The sequence below is a fragment of the Tetrahymena thermophila genome, assembly GCF_000189635.1.
Source record: "Tetrahymena thermophila SB210 genomic scaffold scf_8254613, whole genome shotgun sequence".
Classification (NCBI taxonomy): domain Eukaryota; phylum Ciliophora; class Oligohymenophorea; order Hymenostomatida; family Tetrahymenidae; genus Tetrahymena; species Tetrahymena thermophila.
The window spans coordinates 15,456-33,109 of NW_002476383.1; the positions used below are offsets into that span (position 1 = coordinate 15,456).

Below are 17,654 nucleotides of genomic sequence, written 5' to 3' on the forward strand. Positions count from 1 at the left end.
AAATGGGCTGTGTAAATGGAGTTTCTTCTGATATGAAAAGTAAAATAAAAAAGATGCTAAAAATTATGAGCCTCTATGAAGAAAAAATTGATTTCATCAATTAAAAATTTCTCAATGACTTACAAAGAATGGTCAATCCTGATAACTATTATGTTGATGAGCAAATTATTCTTGTTGTAGAAAATAAAATTGAGTGTGAAACTATTTGCTCTTAAATTGAATGTAGTGTGTAAAGAGAGAAGAATTTAATCGAAGACTATTAAAAAATGATTGCTGCATAAAACTTAAAAATAGAATTCTTGGTTAACTAAGCAGTCTACTTAATAGAAAATAATGAAAATATATCAAACAATATGGAATACCTCATATTAAAATAATACATCTAAAAGTTCTAGCAAAATGGATTCTCATTTAAAATAATCACAATTTAATAAATTAACTAAAAGGAATGCCAATAAGTTAGCTTAGATAATATTGGCACTTTTTGTGAAAGCGTTATCATTTAATGATTTTTTTTGATCTGAGAAAACAAAATAATTAAAGCAATTATATTAATTAGCAAATAAATAAATAAATAAATATTCTCAAAACAAATCTTTACTCTTATTACTAAAGTATATATTAATACATTATTAAAATTAAACTACTAACTAACTTATATTATATAATATTATGCGTCAACTTTATATTAGCTTAATGTAAAATATCTTAAATTATTTATCAATTAACATTTAATAAGATTTAGAAAAATTGATATCTTTATTTATTAAATAAATTTTGTTTAAAAGTATTATAATGATGAAATGCATTTCATCAGATTCATATAAAAAATTATCTGAATTAAAAATATTTATCTTAATTAGTTAATAAGTAAACAAATATTCTTTTCAAAGAATATTTACTTTTATTATTATATTTTTATTTGTAAATCATTATTAAATTATACTACTAAATTAAAACATATTATAAACTAGCTTATAAAATACTAAAATTTAGAATATCTTAAATCATTATCAAGTAAAATTTAATATATTATTAGTTAACTAGAATATTTTTATAATAAATAAAATAAAAATCACAAAATTTTAATATTTTCTAAATTACTTTAATTTAATAAAAAACAAACAAATAAATGATTTTTTATCTTTAAAAATTAACAAAATAGAGATAAAATATAATCTATGATAAATAAATTGAGAATAAGGGTCTGTCTACGAATAAAAATCAGTATATAAAATATGAAATAATATAATTAGAAAGAAAATGAAGGTATTTTTAAGGCAGGTGATAATATTTATTTGATTTTATTATATTCAAAAAAAGACAAAAATAAATTGTGAATTAATTTATCTATAAAAATGAATTTAATTTTAAATAGAAAACTCAATTTATATACAAATCAAGTAATACAAAACGAGGGTTAACTTACAAAGGTGGAGAAACAAATTTCTAAAAGGCAATAATTTGGATCAAACTCTTCACTCTTTGAGTTAGCAAGCCTTAAATTTAAGATATTTTTTTGTCTCTTAATCTTTTTACATGATTATTATAAGTAGAGAAATTAGTAAAAAAGTAAGTTAAATAAGGTAGATCTAAGACCATATCTAGCTTATTTTGATAATCCTGCTCTTAAATTTCTATAAAATCAGTGTGATACTTTAAAGTTTAGTATTCATAAAAGACTACTTATGTTATTTAATCTCTTTTCTGTTAGAGTTACTCTTTAAATTTTTTGAAGTCTTCCATTTAAAAAGGGAGAAAATGTTATAATGAATAATTATATGAGTTAGAAGCTCTATAGTATAAAAAGTTTGATACAGGAAGTATGTTATTTTTTGTATTTCTATCTATTAGATAAGGGAATTGAAATATTTCTAGTTTGAGAAGTTTATAGCAAGCATTATTGATATTAATTATACTCTTCCTTGATAACTTCCTTGAAATAAAATCTTCAATTTTTGCAAAGATTTTCAAAGTACGTAATGTTTAAATCTCGCTAATATGCTGAGATATTCCTTCTGAGACTTGATCATCAAGAATACTTTGATGAAAATTCAGCTCTAAGCTGTTAAGATTAATAAAATTTTTTAATGATTCAATTAATTTTTTTGTCTGCTCCTTAGAAATGTTTCCTGTAATTTTTAAATTTAGCTATTGTATAAAAGGAGTTGAATTTGTCAGCTTTAAAAGGTTTTGAGAAAAGTTGAGTCTTCCTTGACTGTCTTTGAATTACACACTCATTTATAATTTAATTTTTATGGCATTTTAGTTTCTTAGGAAAAATTGTTCCAGAATTTTCAAGTTAGATAATGCTTCATTAAAAGAGTTGCTCTGTGTTTAAATTTCTAAGTTTATTCCCTTTCGGATAATTAAAATGTCCTTATTTAATTTGTATGTATTTTAATCACTTTTATCATTTTTGCTTACCTCAATTTAATTCAACAAAAAATGAGAATATTCTTCAACTTATCCTTTTATTTGAGAATCTTACTAAGAATCTTCTTAGGTCTCGTTTTAAGGCACAAATTATTTATTTTATTCCATTTATTTTTTTTAATTAAAATTTTTTTATAAAATATCTTGCAATACAAAAGCTAATTAATTTTTATTCTTAATAAAAAGGAGTTTTATGAGAGAAAAAATAAATAGGTTAAATGAAATATTTTTGGTTAAAATTATGAAAAATTTATAAAATTTGAATGTATTTTTTATGCTCTAAATAAATATTTTTAATAGAGATAACAAATATCATAAATAGAAATAAATTAGACTTTTCAATGAATAAAAAAGTTTAATAAATTACTTTTTCAGCTTTTTGACAATTTATTTTATTGACTAACTTTTTTTATTTTACCACTTAAACAAACTTAGAATCATATTTTTAAAATTGATAAGTTAAAAAAACCAAATTTTTGTTTATTTGTTTGTTTTATTGCTTCATTAAGTTATTCAATCAATTTACTAATCACTCTTTTGGTTTATTAAAAATCAATTAATTAATTATTGAAATAACCAAACATCGAAGGAATCAGTGATAGATAAATAGCAAAATAAATATACATGTTAAGCTCTGACTCATCTAAGATTGATGAAAGCTAAAATTGCTCAAATTAGTTAAAATTCTTTCTAAAAAATAAAAACATGGATGATAGCTTTGATTTAAATAATATGATTAACAAGAGAGAAGATACTATTTTGAGTGAATAAATTAGTAATCATGAACAAATAGAGAGATACAGAACTCACTCTAAAATTTTCATTACAGATTCATAAAAAAAAAGAACCAGTTTTGAAATTTCATCCTTTAAATCGAGGGTTCAAGAAAAGAATAACGAAATTAGTATATTTGATAGCCCCATTAACATTACAGACTAAAATAAGCCAAGCTAGATCATTTTTTAATCTAATTAAACATAATAGTAGAACTATTTGGTTAATGATTCGCTTAATAAAGTTAAAAAAGAGCATGCTTGCCTAAATAAATCAAACTTTAATGAAAAATAGTCAGCTTTAATAAAGACTCTCGCTCAGAATCAATAAGCTAATAATATTGGTTTTATTATGAAAATTCGCAAGAAAATTCTTCACTTCTATTAGACAAAGACTCCTTCTGGTAGGAGAAACTACTTAAAGGATATAAAGGTGAGGTAGTATATTAACGATCTTAGCGATATATGGACTGATACGAACAAAAACTGTCTTTTAGGCTACTTCGATTAATTTGTTTAATTTTTTTAAAACAAAAATTGCAAATTAGTAAAATTAATACCTCTTTTTAATCCTTAGCATCCTGTTTGCTTTTTCTTCAATGTGCTTTTTTGTTTTCTGAATATATTTTTTTATACATTCTTCTCTTGTGTTGTTGTATTTTAATTCGAAATATCCTATTAAGATTAAATTTTCACTACAGTTTCTATTTTTTGGATAGTTGAGATCATTAAAAAACTTAATACATCTATTTATCTTAATGTCAATCTAGTTAAAGACAGATATATAATTCTAGGGTTCTACCTCAAAAACTAAGCTATTTATGATTTATTAGCATTTTTTCTTGTTTTATCAAGCCAAGACAGCAGACTAATTAACATTATTTTGAAAGTTATATCGTTTTTGAAGCTAAAAAACATTCTCAAAGAAGCATCCGAAATAGAAAAGCAGCTCTGCATAGCAATTGAAAATTACTATTATATTTAAATAGCTAAGCTTATATTGAAAACCTGTTTAATCGGGCACATTATAGCTATTATGTGGTATTTGGTTGGTTAGATTGAGCTAAATTATCTTGATAATGAAAGAACTTGGTATGAAAGCAGTATAGGAAAAGACGGAGATTGGTGGAAACTGTATTTATAAGCTTATTACTGGGCACTAACTTTGATGGCGACAGGATCAAATATAGCTGAGACTCCTCTTTAAATATTTTTCACTTCATTCATTATGCCGTTAACAACAATTATCTTTGGATACTTAATTGGTATGATCGGAGTAATTCTTTCAGAAATAGGCGAAGAAGAAGAGAACAAAAGAAAAGATATTAATATCATCAATAAATATATGAGAATTCGAAATATCAGCAAGTATTTTATATAAATATAATAAATAGTTCGAGATTTTAAATTTCATCTTAATTTTTTAATTATTTATTCATTGATTATATTTACTTATTTAGAAATATCTAGAGAGTAGTTAACTTAGATTTGGAGTACTATTATCAGAAAAACTTTAAAAAAATTCAAGAAGAGAATTAGTAAGTGCTGACGAAAATATCTTGTCATTTAAATGAAAAACTAAAAACAGATTATTTTGGTAGAATTTTTTCAAAAATAGGATTTTTAAATTAGAACTTTGGATAAGAAACTATTGAGAAATTATCTTTGTGTTGCTAAGAAGAATATTTTCTTCCAAATCAAATTATCTTTAATGAAAATGATAATGAAGATTTGTCTCTGATTTATGTAGTAGAAGGTGAAGGTAAATTACAAACATTTATTTAAATCTATTATAAAATAATTGCTTTGCAATATACAAATTATCAATTCTAATTAAAGTTCATTCTAAACAATCAATTTTTATTGGTTAAATGTCTATTTTTTTCTCTAAAACCAGCAGTTATTAACTTAAAAATTTAATAAAAAGTTTTTTTCTAGTTAGTTAAATTTTTTGGATAAATTGATTTATAATTATGTAAGCTAGATTAGCAAATAAATACAAATCAAAAAAAATATCTCTTTCAATTAAATTATTTCAATAGCATTTTTTTAAATGTAAGCACGGAATAAATCAAAGTGTATTTTTCGGTTAAATTGGAAAAAATTCATTTTAAATATTTCTTTTTAAGCAAAATTCATTTTACTTATTGAAAGTTTTCCAAAAAATAATTTAATTTCTTATTAATTTTCTGATTTTTACTTAAAAAAAACAATCAAAAAATAATTTTATTTCTAATTATTAAATTTTACTAAAAATTTATTGATAATTTATAAATACTACTTTAATCCTTCAATATATTTTAATTTATTATTTGATTTAATTAATTTCTTTTGATTATAGTTGAGTTATCTCGATAGGTTTCTAGTGAAGAGAGAGCCTCGAAAATACTGAGAGTGGTTTAATAAGATTGTGTTTTTGGTGAACTAAGTTTTTTCACTGGTAATTAAAGAAATGCTCAAGCTAAAGCTACTACTTTTACTACTATACTAAAGATATCTAGATAATAATTTATTGATATTGTAAAAGGAAATGATAAAGAGTTTTAACAATTGTGCCTGATTAAAGACAACATACTTTAATACAATGATTTCAGATTGCTGCAAATAAAATGCCGAATATGCCAAAGCTTTAAGCATTTTGAAAGTGATTGCCCTATTATACATTTTGATAGAGACAATACAAACAATAGGATAAGAACTTTTGAAAAATTTAAATAAAATAGAACTTAAGTGGTTAGAAAACTAGTTAAAACAAAAAATATTAGATAAGTAGCTCTTTAATAAAAAGCAGAGTATAGTTATTTGTTTTAGACATTGATAGATCCTGTTTCAAATATAACACAGAGCAGGTAAGATTTTAATGATGATGAATATGATAGATAAAATGAGAGGTGTATAACAAAGAAAAAATTATTTACTCTAACTTAATTAGATTCTCACTTTACTCCTGTGGATTCGATTATGATAAATGGAGCAACAACAAGTATTTAAAACAATTTGATAGAAGAAGAAAGATAAAGGGCAAATACAGACTACTTTTCTTAATATAAATAATCTGGAGATCCTTCTCTCAAATATTTGAAATCTGATTTAGTGGTTAATGTTAATGTTAATTCTAATTTAAGTCCGTATAATAAGCCAACAAGTTAGAGTTAGATTTCTTAATTAGATGTGAAAGTAAAAAAAATATTTGTTTGATTTATTAAGTTAAAAATTTTTGTTTTTATAGGACAGCTAAATGGATGTTGTAGCTCCTGTTGACGAAGAGGAAGAAGAAGAAGATGAAGAGGATGAAGAAGAAGAAGATTTAGAATTAAGTAATTAAGTTAATAAATCTGTTTAGTTTAATAAGATGATGAGTATGTTTTAATATATTGTGAATGCAAATAATATGAAATCGATGAGGTCAAAATTTAAGAAATTTGATTAGCAGACTCTAATATCGCGAGATCATGAAAAAAAAAGAATGATTGAAAAAATAAATAAAGAAGAAAAGATATTGTGGCTTATGGATTAGTTGAGAGATTATTTATATTATTTTCCTGATGGTAATAGCTCTCATACAATAGCTAGCTTTAACACATATTATAGAAGAAGAAATAAAATATTTCTTACTTATAAAAAGAAAAACTTAGTAGACAGCTCAACAAACGATACATAATAGCTCAATATTAAAACTTCAAACAAAAAAAAATCTAATTAAAAGCAAATTAAATTTGTTTTAGATAAAAAATGAATGAACTAAATAAACAAAATAAATAAATAAATAAATAATTTATAAATTACAATAATATCCTTTTCATACTTTTTGCTTACTTAAATACTAATATAATTTATGAAATTTAAAATTCAAAAAATTGATATAAAAGTTTCTTTTTTTCAAATATATTTTTTAAAAGTTAAATAAAATCAATTTCATATATGTTTTATCTTATAAATAAAATAAAAATTTGTTACATTTGGATAATATAAACTTAATTTAATTTATTAATCCAGCGGTTAAACGTAATTTATTTTAAGAAAAGTCTAATTGTTATTTATTATTTCTTTTTTACAAAAATACGCTAAAAATTAATTAATTTTAACAATTAAATAACATTAAAATTATAAATTTTTCACTGTACTTGAAAGAAATTTGGAATAAAAGAAGGCAATATATTTTAAGGACATTTTTATAGAAAAAGTGAAGAAAAAAATAGTATTTACTTGATTAAGAAATAACTTTGTTGCTAGAATTATCTTTTTATAATTAACTAAAAAGCAATATTATAAAAAAAAACGAAACAAAATGAAATATATAGAAAATTTTGAGCAAAACAGATAGTAATTAGTTTTTATTGTTTTGATAACATTTTTTAGAAAATTTTTATCTTTATATATTGAATGTAAAATAAATTAACCATTAAATAAATTATTAATTATTTTATTTGATTGGGTAAGAAGAAGGCACTTATTTATTTATTTACTGATAGTGGGTATTACTAAAAAAAGTATTATGTTAGAAAGTAAGTGTATATTATTAAATAGCATTTAGAAGCTATATTAATTTTTTAATAATAACAAAAAAACATCATATTTTAATTAATTGAGGAATGCAAAGATCTAGTTTTAGTATGGAAGATGATCTTTTTTAGAATTAAAATTATTAAAAAAAGAGGATAAAAGACTCTTTATAAGAAAGCAATATTCAGTTGAAAAAAGTAGCAGATCACCTTGAAGAATCGTGCCATAGTGAGGTATTAATGGCAAACTAGAATTAGATAATTTCTTAAGAGAATAACATTTCATAAAATACATAAAATTACTAAACATATGAAAATGAAATTACTCCAAAGAATCCTAAATTTAAGATAAATTCTAGCAATATTGGGATAGTTTAGTAAAGCTTAAGTCCAATCATTTAAACTTAAAGTCTTTTTACACATGAAAAAGAATAGACATCATTATTTAACTAGTCTTAGCAAGATAGAAATCAAGATCATTTTGATGAACTACAAATGACTTTTAATGATGAGCAAGTAAAAAAATCAATCAACTAGCTAAAGATGCAAAAGGATTTAAAAGAAAGACAAATAATTTCAAATCGAAGCAATTAAAAGAAAAAGGATGGAAGAGCAGCAAATGATTAAATGAGAATGAGTGTATTAAATAAAAACTTTCTTATATACACAAATATCTACTAAAAATTAAGGCAATTCTTTCAAAATAAGACGTTATCTGGTAGAACTTAGTTGCTCAAAAACAAAAAAATTTAATTTTTTATAAATGATTTGAGCGATATCAATAACCAAACTTCATAATCTCAGTAATTTACTAATTACTTCAAGATATTCAACTGGATTACAAAATGCAACTTAAATTTAATTAAAGATATTCCTACATTTAATCCTCAAAACCAAATCATCCTCTCTTTAAAAATAATCATTTTTTTACTGAACTCTCTATTTTACACTTATCTCTCTTTAGCTTTGATTTTTGGAGCTCTGATTCATAATATTGCTTTCTAAGTATTTTTTGGATTATGGGGCTTAGAAATTATAATTAAACTTAACTCCTCCATTTACATTAAGAATGAGCATATACAAAACAGATAAACAATTTTTAAGCTGTATTTTTAAAACGAAGCTCTTTATGACATAATTCCTTATTTTTTGTTAGCAATTACTGGAGGATTTCCTAAGAACTTAAAGCTTACTTTGCAGCTTATTTCATTCATCAAAACGCGCAACATAGTAAGAGAGTTCAACATAATTCAAAAACAAATATGCATGAATACTTAAAAATACTATAATGTAATGTAATTAATAGATCTAATCTTCAAATTATTTATATTAGCTCACACACTATCTTGTATGTGGTACCTTGTTGGAATTATAGAAAAAACTTTTTTAGACTAAGATACATGGTTCGATGAAGGATTTTCTAAACAAGGAGATTGGTGGAAAATTTATGTTTAATCTCTCTATTGGTCACTAACCCTAATGACTACAGGTTCGAGCTTAGTAGAAACTCCACTGCAAGCCTTTTTTGCCTGCTTTATGATGTTATTTACAACTATAATCTTTGGATATTTTGTAAGTAGTATTGGACTCATACTTGCTCAGAACGACGAAGAAAAAATGAATCATAGAAAAGATATAAATATCATCAATAAATATATGAGATAAAGAAAAATAAGCAAGTAATTTTCATTTTTTGATCAACATTTAATATTTTCTTAAACTAAATTAAATCTCATTTTTATTTTTGAAGTAACTAAGTAAGTAAGAAAGTTAGTAATTTAGTTAGTAGCTTTTATATTATTATTATTTTTGTTTTCAAAATAATTTAGTAAATAATTAGTTGATTGAAAGGAATTAATTAATTACTTTTTATTTAACAACAAAAAAATTTAGTCCAGCAAATAATCAAAATGAATAAAACAAACTGTAAAGTTTATTTGAAAACATTCAAATTTATTGAATAAATATTTTAAAATATTAAAAATAAATAAATCAATAAATTACAAATACTTTGATACCCAGCAAGTTTCCTTAAAAATACAAAGAAACTAATTAATTAGTATTTATTTTAGTTTAGGGAGAAGGGAACGAATTGGTGAAAATAAATAAATAAATGAATGAAGATTTAAGATTTATTTTTTAAATGAATAAAAAATTTTAATTTTAATAATTTAGAGAATTACAGAGAGTGATTAATCTAGATATTGAGTATTTTTATTAAAAAAATTACAAAAAATTACAAGAATAAAATTAGACTGTTTTAGATAAGTTGTCTATGAATTTAAAAGAATAGCTGCTTAATGAGTATTTTGGAAGTGTACTCAACAAAATCAATTGTTTGAAGTCTAACTTTAGCCCAGAAACTCTTTATAAAGTTTCGCTTTAGATGTAGGAAGCATATTATTTGCCAAATTAGGTTTTTTTGTATGAGGAAAATTATGAATCCAATTCACTTTATTACATTGTTGAGGGTGAAGGTAAGATTTATTTTAATTATTTCTTCTTTTTATATTTTAATACAAATCTCAAAAAGTTGAGTTATCTAGAAAGATTCAAGAAGGCTCTAACGTAAGATAGATTATATCTAAACTTAAAAAATATGATGAATTTGGTCATGACAGCTTCTTTACTGGAAAATCCAATGGATTTCAAGCCAAAGCAAAGACTTTCACAACTGTAATAAAACTTTCAAGAGAATCCTTTCAATCAATAGTGAAAGAAAACGATAAGGATTGGTAGAATTTTAACTGCATAAAAGACAACATATTAATTTATAATGACTAAAAGCATTTGAAAATAAATTGTTCAGTTTGCTAAAAGACATAGCATCTAACAATAAATTGTCCTTTGTTGCATTTTAATAGAAATGATTATTTAGATAAATTAACTTACTTCGAAAGAATAAAGTAAAATAGAATTAAAAAGGCCAGAAAAAAGTAAAAATCAAAAAACACTTTAATAAACCAATAATTAATTGAAGAATTTTAGTTATTATTTCAATAGTAAAATGTAATATTAACAGATAAGAATACTTACATAAAAAGCCAGTTTACAAGTTAATCAGAATTAAATGAAATTGAAGACAGATCTGTCAACTAATTGTCAAATAACGAGTTATAGAATTAGCATGATCTATACAGCAGAGAAGATAAAACTCCAATAATTACATCTTAATTTTTTAATGTATCTGACTCAAGCAGTAGTAATAATAACAACAATAACAATAATAATAATAAAGGGCCTTATTCCTAATAAAAATCTCTGACCTCATACACAAAAGCTTTTAAGTCATATTTAGATTTCGACTAAGAAAATAATATATAAAAATTTCCATCAATTGAAGACCAAATGAAAAGCCCAAATATTTCTAAAAGAGAAAAAGATTTCAAGAATAACTTTTAGAAGCAAGATAGCTTTAAAGATCGTAACTTTTTTTCAAAAACTAACAGCCTTGATTTCGTAATTAATTGATTAACTAACTTGAATTATTTTTTTTTATTCCAAAATAAATAAATATATAAATTCAAATTATCATTCTAGAATTAGATTTCATTTTTATTTCTTAAACTCATGAAAGCTATAAAAATAAATAAGATAGATCAATACTTTCATATTAATATTTAAATAGATTAAAATAATTTATTAAAAATAAAAAATATTTTTATTTGACGAATCTCAAACAAACAAATAAACAAACAAACAAACAAACAAACAAACAAACAAACAAAAAAACAATACATTTGATAAAAAAAATATATAGTTCAATAATAATATTTATTTAATAAAAAAAACGTTTATTTAATTAGTATTTTAATTAAAAATGAGTAGAAAACTATATCTTAGTATTCTAGAGCTGTAAAATCTTTATTGGAATATGAACAAGAAGTTCCAAGGTAATAAATTTTATTTTAAGATATTTTTTAGAATAAAAAAATTTAATAAAAAAGAGAAAAGGAATTCAAGTAAAGTCTATTTTAAAATTAAGATAGCTTTAGAGATCGTAGTTCTACTAAAAATATAACTAAATGCAACAATGTTGACTTTGTAATTTATATATATAAATATTTTAATAGCAATAATAAGTTCAAATTTTGATTGAAAATAATGTTTAAGATATAAATATATTTTTTATTAATTAGAGTTTAATGGTGCAAAATTATCAAGATAGTATGTGCCAAAATTCTTCAAAGTTGGAAGGTTAGGAAAGATAAAAGAATGAAATAAGATAATAATACCCTTTTAGTATTGAAAGTATTTTAGAGAGAAACTAAAATTATGATAAATTCTATAACAGGGTTTAAATTAGTACATATAAAAGTTTTGATGAGCATTAAATATACCAACAGCTATTTGAAAATCCATGGTTATTTGAAAAATAAAAAGACTTCAATTACTATTTCCCTGAAGGGAATTGTTAGTTCGTAATAACTAAGTATAACAGATTTTTAAAAAGAAAGAGCAAGTAATAGTAAGCCAAAATTAAAGCAAAATAGGCTAATTGAATCAACATATATTTATTTATAAAATTATTTACCTTTATCAAATATTTACTTTAAATATGTTGTCAATTTATCAAACTAAATATTATTTGTTTGTTTTGTTTTGACAAAAGATAATTTAATATAATAAAACATATCTTCATATCGGTATTACCAATGCATCAGTTCTATATCAGTTAATACATTAACATGGTAATAATAGTATTCAAACCTATTAATAATCTCACAATCAAAATTATTGTTTAAAATAATATATAAATTAAAGAAAAAATACTTTTAATTATTTTTAAATAAATAATTTATTTCTATTTTTAATTCTTTTATTTTTTAAAATTAAAAAATAATTTTTTTTATTATATAAATTAATGAATTTAAAAATTAATAAATAACCAATAATTATTTTTTAAAAATAAAAAACTCTTTGTTTTTATATTTTAAATCTTCAAATAATTCATATTAATATCAATTAAATAAAAGAAATGATAATCAGAGGTTTTATACATTCATTAAGTAATAACAATGTTTAATTTCACAATAAAATATTAAAATGAGAAGTAAATGCTTTAAGAAATCAGTTTAACACCAAATAATATTAATAAGTAATTTAATTCATTTAATCGATTCTTTAAAAAGTTAATTAATTAATTAATTAATTAATTAATAATGTTTGAGCCTTTTGTTTAAAGCCACTATTTTAATTCGTACTTTAATCAGTAGGAAAAAAAAAAGAAAAATTAAAAGAAGTAGAGGTTTCTTAAAACAAAACTATTAAGTAATGGATCCTCAAGAAAATTACGAATTTTTAAATAAAAGAAAAAGTTAAATGAAAAAATGTTTACAAAAAGATAGCCAGCTAGATGTTTTGAACATGAGGATTGAAGAGTCATGTCAAAGTGAGCTAGATTAAATACCTACTGATGTGATTCCATGTAAGAATATTTAAACTCAATAAATGTCTAATACGACTTCTCAATATGATGAGTAGAATTTTACAGTTTTTTTAAATGACAACTTTAATGAAAGTAAAAAATCATTTTTTTATTTTTAATTTTTTTGTAAAATTTATTCTAAATTATGAAATAAATTTATTTTTTTAGCTAAATATAAAAGTCATAGCACTAAATTTACACATTTCAAACCTAATCTGCTACTCAATAGTAGTAGCAAACCTATGAACTAAGTAGATTTTTAAAAAGTAGACAATACAAAATGTAAAATTTTAAATAGAAATAATCAAAATGATGATGATAGAGTTTAAGATAATTATTATCTAGGAAATGGTAAGTCAAAAGAATTAGTTACTTTGTCTAATATAAAGAATAAAATGAAGAAATATTTTAGAGAAAAAACCTATGTGGGAAAAAGTTTTAATCTATAAAATCCAAAGTTGAGGTAGCAAATTAATGACAAGAGTGATATTATTGAGGAATAAGATAACATTTTTTAACAATATTGCGGTTTTATGGACTCCTTAACAGAATTACTTTACTAAAAAATAAATAACTTACCATTATTTAATCCACAGAGCTATCTAAAATTTGGATTAGATATTGTTTTTTCTTTAATAAATTGTTTCTTTTTCTTCTACTCTTCAATTTTAATAGTCTTCCAAGTTAACTTAGAATTCGAATCATAGATTTACAACACAATGTACTTAATATGGACTTTATAAATAGTTATTAAATTAAACACATCATTTTACCAAAAAACAAACTTAGTCAAAAATAGAAAGGCAATAGCCATTTTTTATTTAAAATAATATGCATTGTGGGATTTTTTTGCTTTTTTATTGATATTTGTTTAGCCTCAATACATAAAAACAAGGACAATCTTTAAAATCCTATAATTTTTTAAATTAGTAAATGTAGTTAAGAAGCTGAATGACATTTAAATATTTATCTGTATGTCATATCAAAATTATTACATTCTCTATCTTGTTAAATTAGTTTTAAAGATTTTTATAGTAGCTCATATTATTGCATGTCTTTGGTTTTTGGTAGGATATATAGAGTTAGAATATTTAGGAGAAGAAAAAACTTGGTTTGATGAAAGTATAGCTGCATCAGATAGAAATTGGGTAAAGCTATATATTTGTTCTCTATATTGGTCACTGACCTTGATGACAACAGGATCTAACGAAGCTGATACAGTATTACAAATTTCATTTACTTCATTCATTATGCTTTTTACAACCATCATATTTGGTTATCTATTGAATATAATTGGAATCGTTCTTACTGAATTTGATTAAGAAGAAGAAAATTAAAGAAGAGACATTAATCGAATTAATTAATACATGAGAAAAAGATCAATTAGCAAGTATTAAAAATTATTCTTTAATTTAAGCTCATATTTATTTATTTGCTTGTATTTTATTTATTTGATTATTCGCTAATTTTAACTATTAATTAGAAATCTATAAAGAGGAATAAATTTAGACTTAGAATATTATTACCACCATAACTTCAAAAAGGATGATGATTAAAATTAAACTGTACTTTCTAAAATTTCAGTAAATCTGCTATAGGAATTAAAAAAAGAGTATTTTGGAAAATTTTTGAATTAAATAGATGTAATTTATAAGAATTTTAGCTAAGATACTCAGTAAAAGTTATTACTTTACTTAGAGGAGTAGAACTATTTGCCAGGATAAGTGATTAATAATTATTAAAACTAGGATGAAAGCAGATTGATTTATATCATAGAAGGCAAAGGTAAATTTAATATTCAATTAGATAATTTGTCCTATTTATATTTATAAAAACTGAAGTTGAGATAGTTAGATCATATTCAGATGGTTCAGACATTGAATTTGTAATAGATTCTTTTGGTAAAAATAAAGTTATTGGCTAAATAGCATTTTTCCAAGGTAGGCAGGATGGAATTACGATTAAAGCAGTTGATTTTACTTAAGTTATTTCTATCCCCAGAAATAAATTCTTAGAAATAGTGAAGTAAAATGATTTGGATCTTCAAAACTTTTGCAGAATTAAGGATAAAATATCATTTTACTAAGATTTTGAAGATATAAAAATTAAATGTGAGAATTGCAATAGCTTTAATCATCAATAATATGAGTGCACATTGCTTCACATAGATAAATAAACTGAAAAAGTAATCGCAAATTATAATTACCACTTAGCATAATTTAGATAAAATTACAGCCGCAAATCAAAATTTTAGAGCAATGCTTTAATCACTCAATAATAAACTTAAAATATATGCAAATATATTTGTAATGAATGCGATTTTTAAGAAGCTTTGGTAACTTCTACTTAATTAAAAAACTCAGGAAGTATCAATGAAGGCTTAGCTGTTAGTGAATAAGAATTTGATCCCCTAAGCAATAATATGAAAACACTCAGATCACATTCTTAAATAAACTATGAAGAGGAGGAAAACAAACCTCATAGCTAAGATATAATAAAAAAAAAGGGAAAAGGAATAATTATAAAAAAAAACTCATAATAAATTTTCTTAAATTTAGACACATAGGTATCGAATTGTTTACAAGATGAATGTGATGGATCTCAAAAATCAATAAAGGATAAATTACATAAAGTAAGTAATATTTTATTAATATTTATTGATATAACTTTTCCTTGTTTAAATAAGGAAACAAGTATTGTAAGTAAAATGTTAGATGGATCTACACCACAAACTGCTTATCATAGTTAAAATACATAGCTAACTTTCAAAAATTTTTTAAAAGAAATTACTTAATAGTGTTTAAAGAAACTATCTAGATTAGAAAATATAATAAAAGTATTACCAGGCTAATAGATTGTTTTAGGAAAATAATAGAATCAAAGTTCTCGTAGTGACATAGTTTAAAGTGTAGGTACTGATAAAATAATATGGGAATTCGATCAAAAGAAAGACTACACAATATACTTTCCTCACGGTAACTCTGATAAGATTATTTTTACTTTTAACTAAAAGTTAAAAAAAAATACTTTAAAGTCTTTAAAAAGAAAAAAGAAGTGAGTGACCAACCTATAAGTTAAAGTTTAGAAATTATTAATTTTTGTATTTTTTTATTTATTATATAACTATTTATTGTTTGTGTATTTAACCTATTATCACTATCAAATAATTTAGCTATTTTTAAGGAGTAAACAAAATTAAACTCATAACTTGATATTTTTAAAAAAAGAGATATTTTTATTATTATTTAACTTGCTAAGTTTCCATAATCCTTTATTTAGTTAGATATATACCATAATTCCTAGTTTAAGTAGCTGTGCCGAATGGCTGAGATATATTAAATTTTATCAAAAAATTTTTATTAAGTTTAAACTGATTTTATTTTATTTTATTGTTTTTTTTAGAATGAATTGTGGTTTATTATCTTCATTGAAAAGAATTACTATCTGATTTTTTTAATCGCCGCTGCTAAACTGGTATGGAAAAGCAAAATATTTTATCTAATTTATTGTTGTGAACATTGTTCAATTAAATTCGAATATATTTTTTTTATCAGTTTCATTTGTTTGATAATGTTATCTGGTTTTGGTTTTTGAACTATCGAGATAATTTTCATCGTCAATTGAAAAATCTTCATTTTGATCTTCGTCGGAATAATCCATTTAACTATTTTGATCTTCTATTTAACTATTCAAATCGCTATTTTAATCATTTTGATAGTTTTCATCATTTTAATAATTTTCATCATTTTAATAATCTTCATCATTCTATTGTTCAAAGGTACCAAGATAAGTTAAAGGATTAAAACAGTCCGCTAATCTACCTTACATTCCCAAATTAAATAAATCAGATTCGAAAGACTTTTTTTCTTATTTTTCTTATTTTTCTTATTTTTATTTTTCTTTATTTTCTTTCTTTTTTTCTTGAGAATTTCTGACCATTGCCAAACACAAACCAACAATTCCACGATAAGATTCCATTCTTTCATCAGTATTTACAAAATCCGAAAAAGAATTAATTAAATTATCAAACATTTTATCTTCATCAAGATTTTCATTTGTAAATTTTTTAACAATAAAATAAGTACCTAATTCAATAAAATCTAAAATAAATTGTTTTGCTGTTAATAATTAATTTGCTCCTAATTTTTTTTAGTTTTCATCGCAGTTGTAAATTATTTTAATCTATTCAAATAATTCTTAAAATGAATCACAATATTATCCATCTGATAATTCTTTTAATTTTTGATTTACATTTTTAAACTAATAATCAACATCATCATCCCAATCCATAAGATCGATCTATCTCAAATAATCACTTGTTTATTCTGAGTTAGTAAATTTAGACAACAAAGAGAAAAATACTATTGGAATTTTAATAATTATCTTCTTCCTCACAACCCAACCAATAATTTTCTTGATACAATCTGAAAAAGAATCAATTGCTTGATCATATTTTTCCTGTAAAAATTTCAAGAAAACTTTACAACCAGAAGTTTGATCAATACTGATTTCGTC

General features: G+C 22.4%; 7 protein-coding genes across 7 annotated transcripts in view; 5 read left to right on the plus strand and 2 right to left on the minus strand. All coding sequences in view use genetic code 6, as the record gives it.

The window, feature by feature from the left end:
• Nucleotides 1-2: 2 nt before the first annotated feature.
• On the plus strand, nucleotides 3-509 carry TTHERM_01353160 (hypothetical protein; the record flags this gene model as incomplete). The annotated part of the gene is made up of 1 exon (XM_001017333.1): nucleotides 3-509. One exon carries the CDS (start codon nucleotides 3-5, stop codon nucleotides 507-509), a length of 507 nt encoding a protein of 168 aa, XP_001017333.1.
• An 849-nt stretch (nucleotides 510-1,358) lies between these two features.
• Nucleotides 1,359-1,736, plus strand: TTHERM_001353162 (hypothetical protein; the record flags this gene model as incomplete). The annotated part of the gene is made up of 1 exon (XM_012797922.1): nucleotides 1,359-1,736. The coding sequence occupies one exon, from the start codon at nucleotides 1,359-1,361 to the stop codon at nucleotides 1,734-1,736; it is 378 nt and encodes a 125-aa protein (XP_012653376.1).
• Nucleotides 1,737-3,060: 1,324 nt separating this feature from the next.
• On the plus strand, nucleotides 3,061-6,945 carry TTHERM_01353180 (cyclic nucleotide-binding domain protein; the record flags this gene model as incomplete). The annotated part of the gene is made up of 4 exons (XM_001017335.2): nucleotides 3,061-4,577; nucleotides 4,670-4,971; nucleotides 5,551-6,386; nucleotides 6,439-6,945. The coding sequence occupies 4 exons, from the start codon at nucleotides 3,061-3,063 to the stop codon at nucleotides 6,943-6,945; spliced, it is 3,162 nt and encodes a 1,053-aa protein (XP_001017335.2).
• An 877-nt stretch (nucleotides 6,946-7,822) lies between these two features.
• On the plus strand, nucleotides 7,823-12,213 carry TTHERM_01353190 (cyclic nucleotide-binding domain protein; the record flags this gene model as incomplete). The annotated part of the gene is made up of 6 exons (XM_001017336.2): nucleotides 7,823-9,390; nucleotides 9,887-10,188; nucleotides 10,245-11,170; nucleotides 11,540-11,604; nucleotides 11,659-11,755; nucleotides 11,851-12,213. 6 exons carry the CDS (start codon nucleotides 7,823-7,825, stop codon nucleotides 12,211-12,213), a joined length of 3,321 nt encoding a protein of 1,106 aa, XP_001017336.2.
• Nucleotides 12,214-12,985: 772 nt separating this feature from the next.
• TTHERM_01353210 (cyclic nucleotide-binding domain protein) lies at nucleotides 12,986-16,197 on the plus strand (the record flags this gene model as incomplete). Its single annotated transcript, XM_001017338.1, has 6 exons — nucleotides 12,986-13,232; nucleotides 13,308-13,885; nucleotides 14,165-14,529; nucleotides 14,623-14,924; nucleotides 14,981-15,771; nucleotides 15,826-16,197. 6 exons carry the CDS (start codon nucleotides 12,986-12,988, stop codon nucleotides 16,195-16,197), a joined length of 2,655 nt encoding a protein of 884 aa, XP_001017338.1.
• A 464-nt stretch (nucleotides 16,198-16,661) lies between these two features.
• On the minus strand, nucleotides 16,662-17,429 carry TTHERM_01353220 (hypothetical protein; the record flags this gene model as incomplete). The annotated part of the gene is made up of 1 exon (XM_001017339.3): nucleotides 16,662-17,429. One exon carries the CDS (start codon nucleotides 17,427-17,429, stop codon nucleotides 16,662-16,664), a length of 768 nt encoding a protein of 255 aa, XP_001017339.3.
• Nucleotides 17,430-17,637: 208 nt separating this feature from the next.
• The window catches only part of TTHERM_001353220 (hypothetical protein), a gene marked incomplete at both ends in the record, with an annotated part of 885 nt that continues 868 nt past the window's right edge, over nucleotides 17,638-17,654 (minus strand). Inside the window, one exon of the mRNA XM_012797923.1 lies at nucleotides 17,638-17,654. This exon is cut by the window's right edge and continues 868 nt beyond it. Within this exon, the coding sequence (XP_012653377.1) occupies nucleotides 17,638-17,654 (17 nt within the window).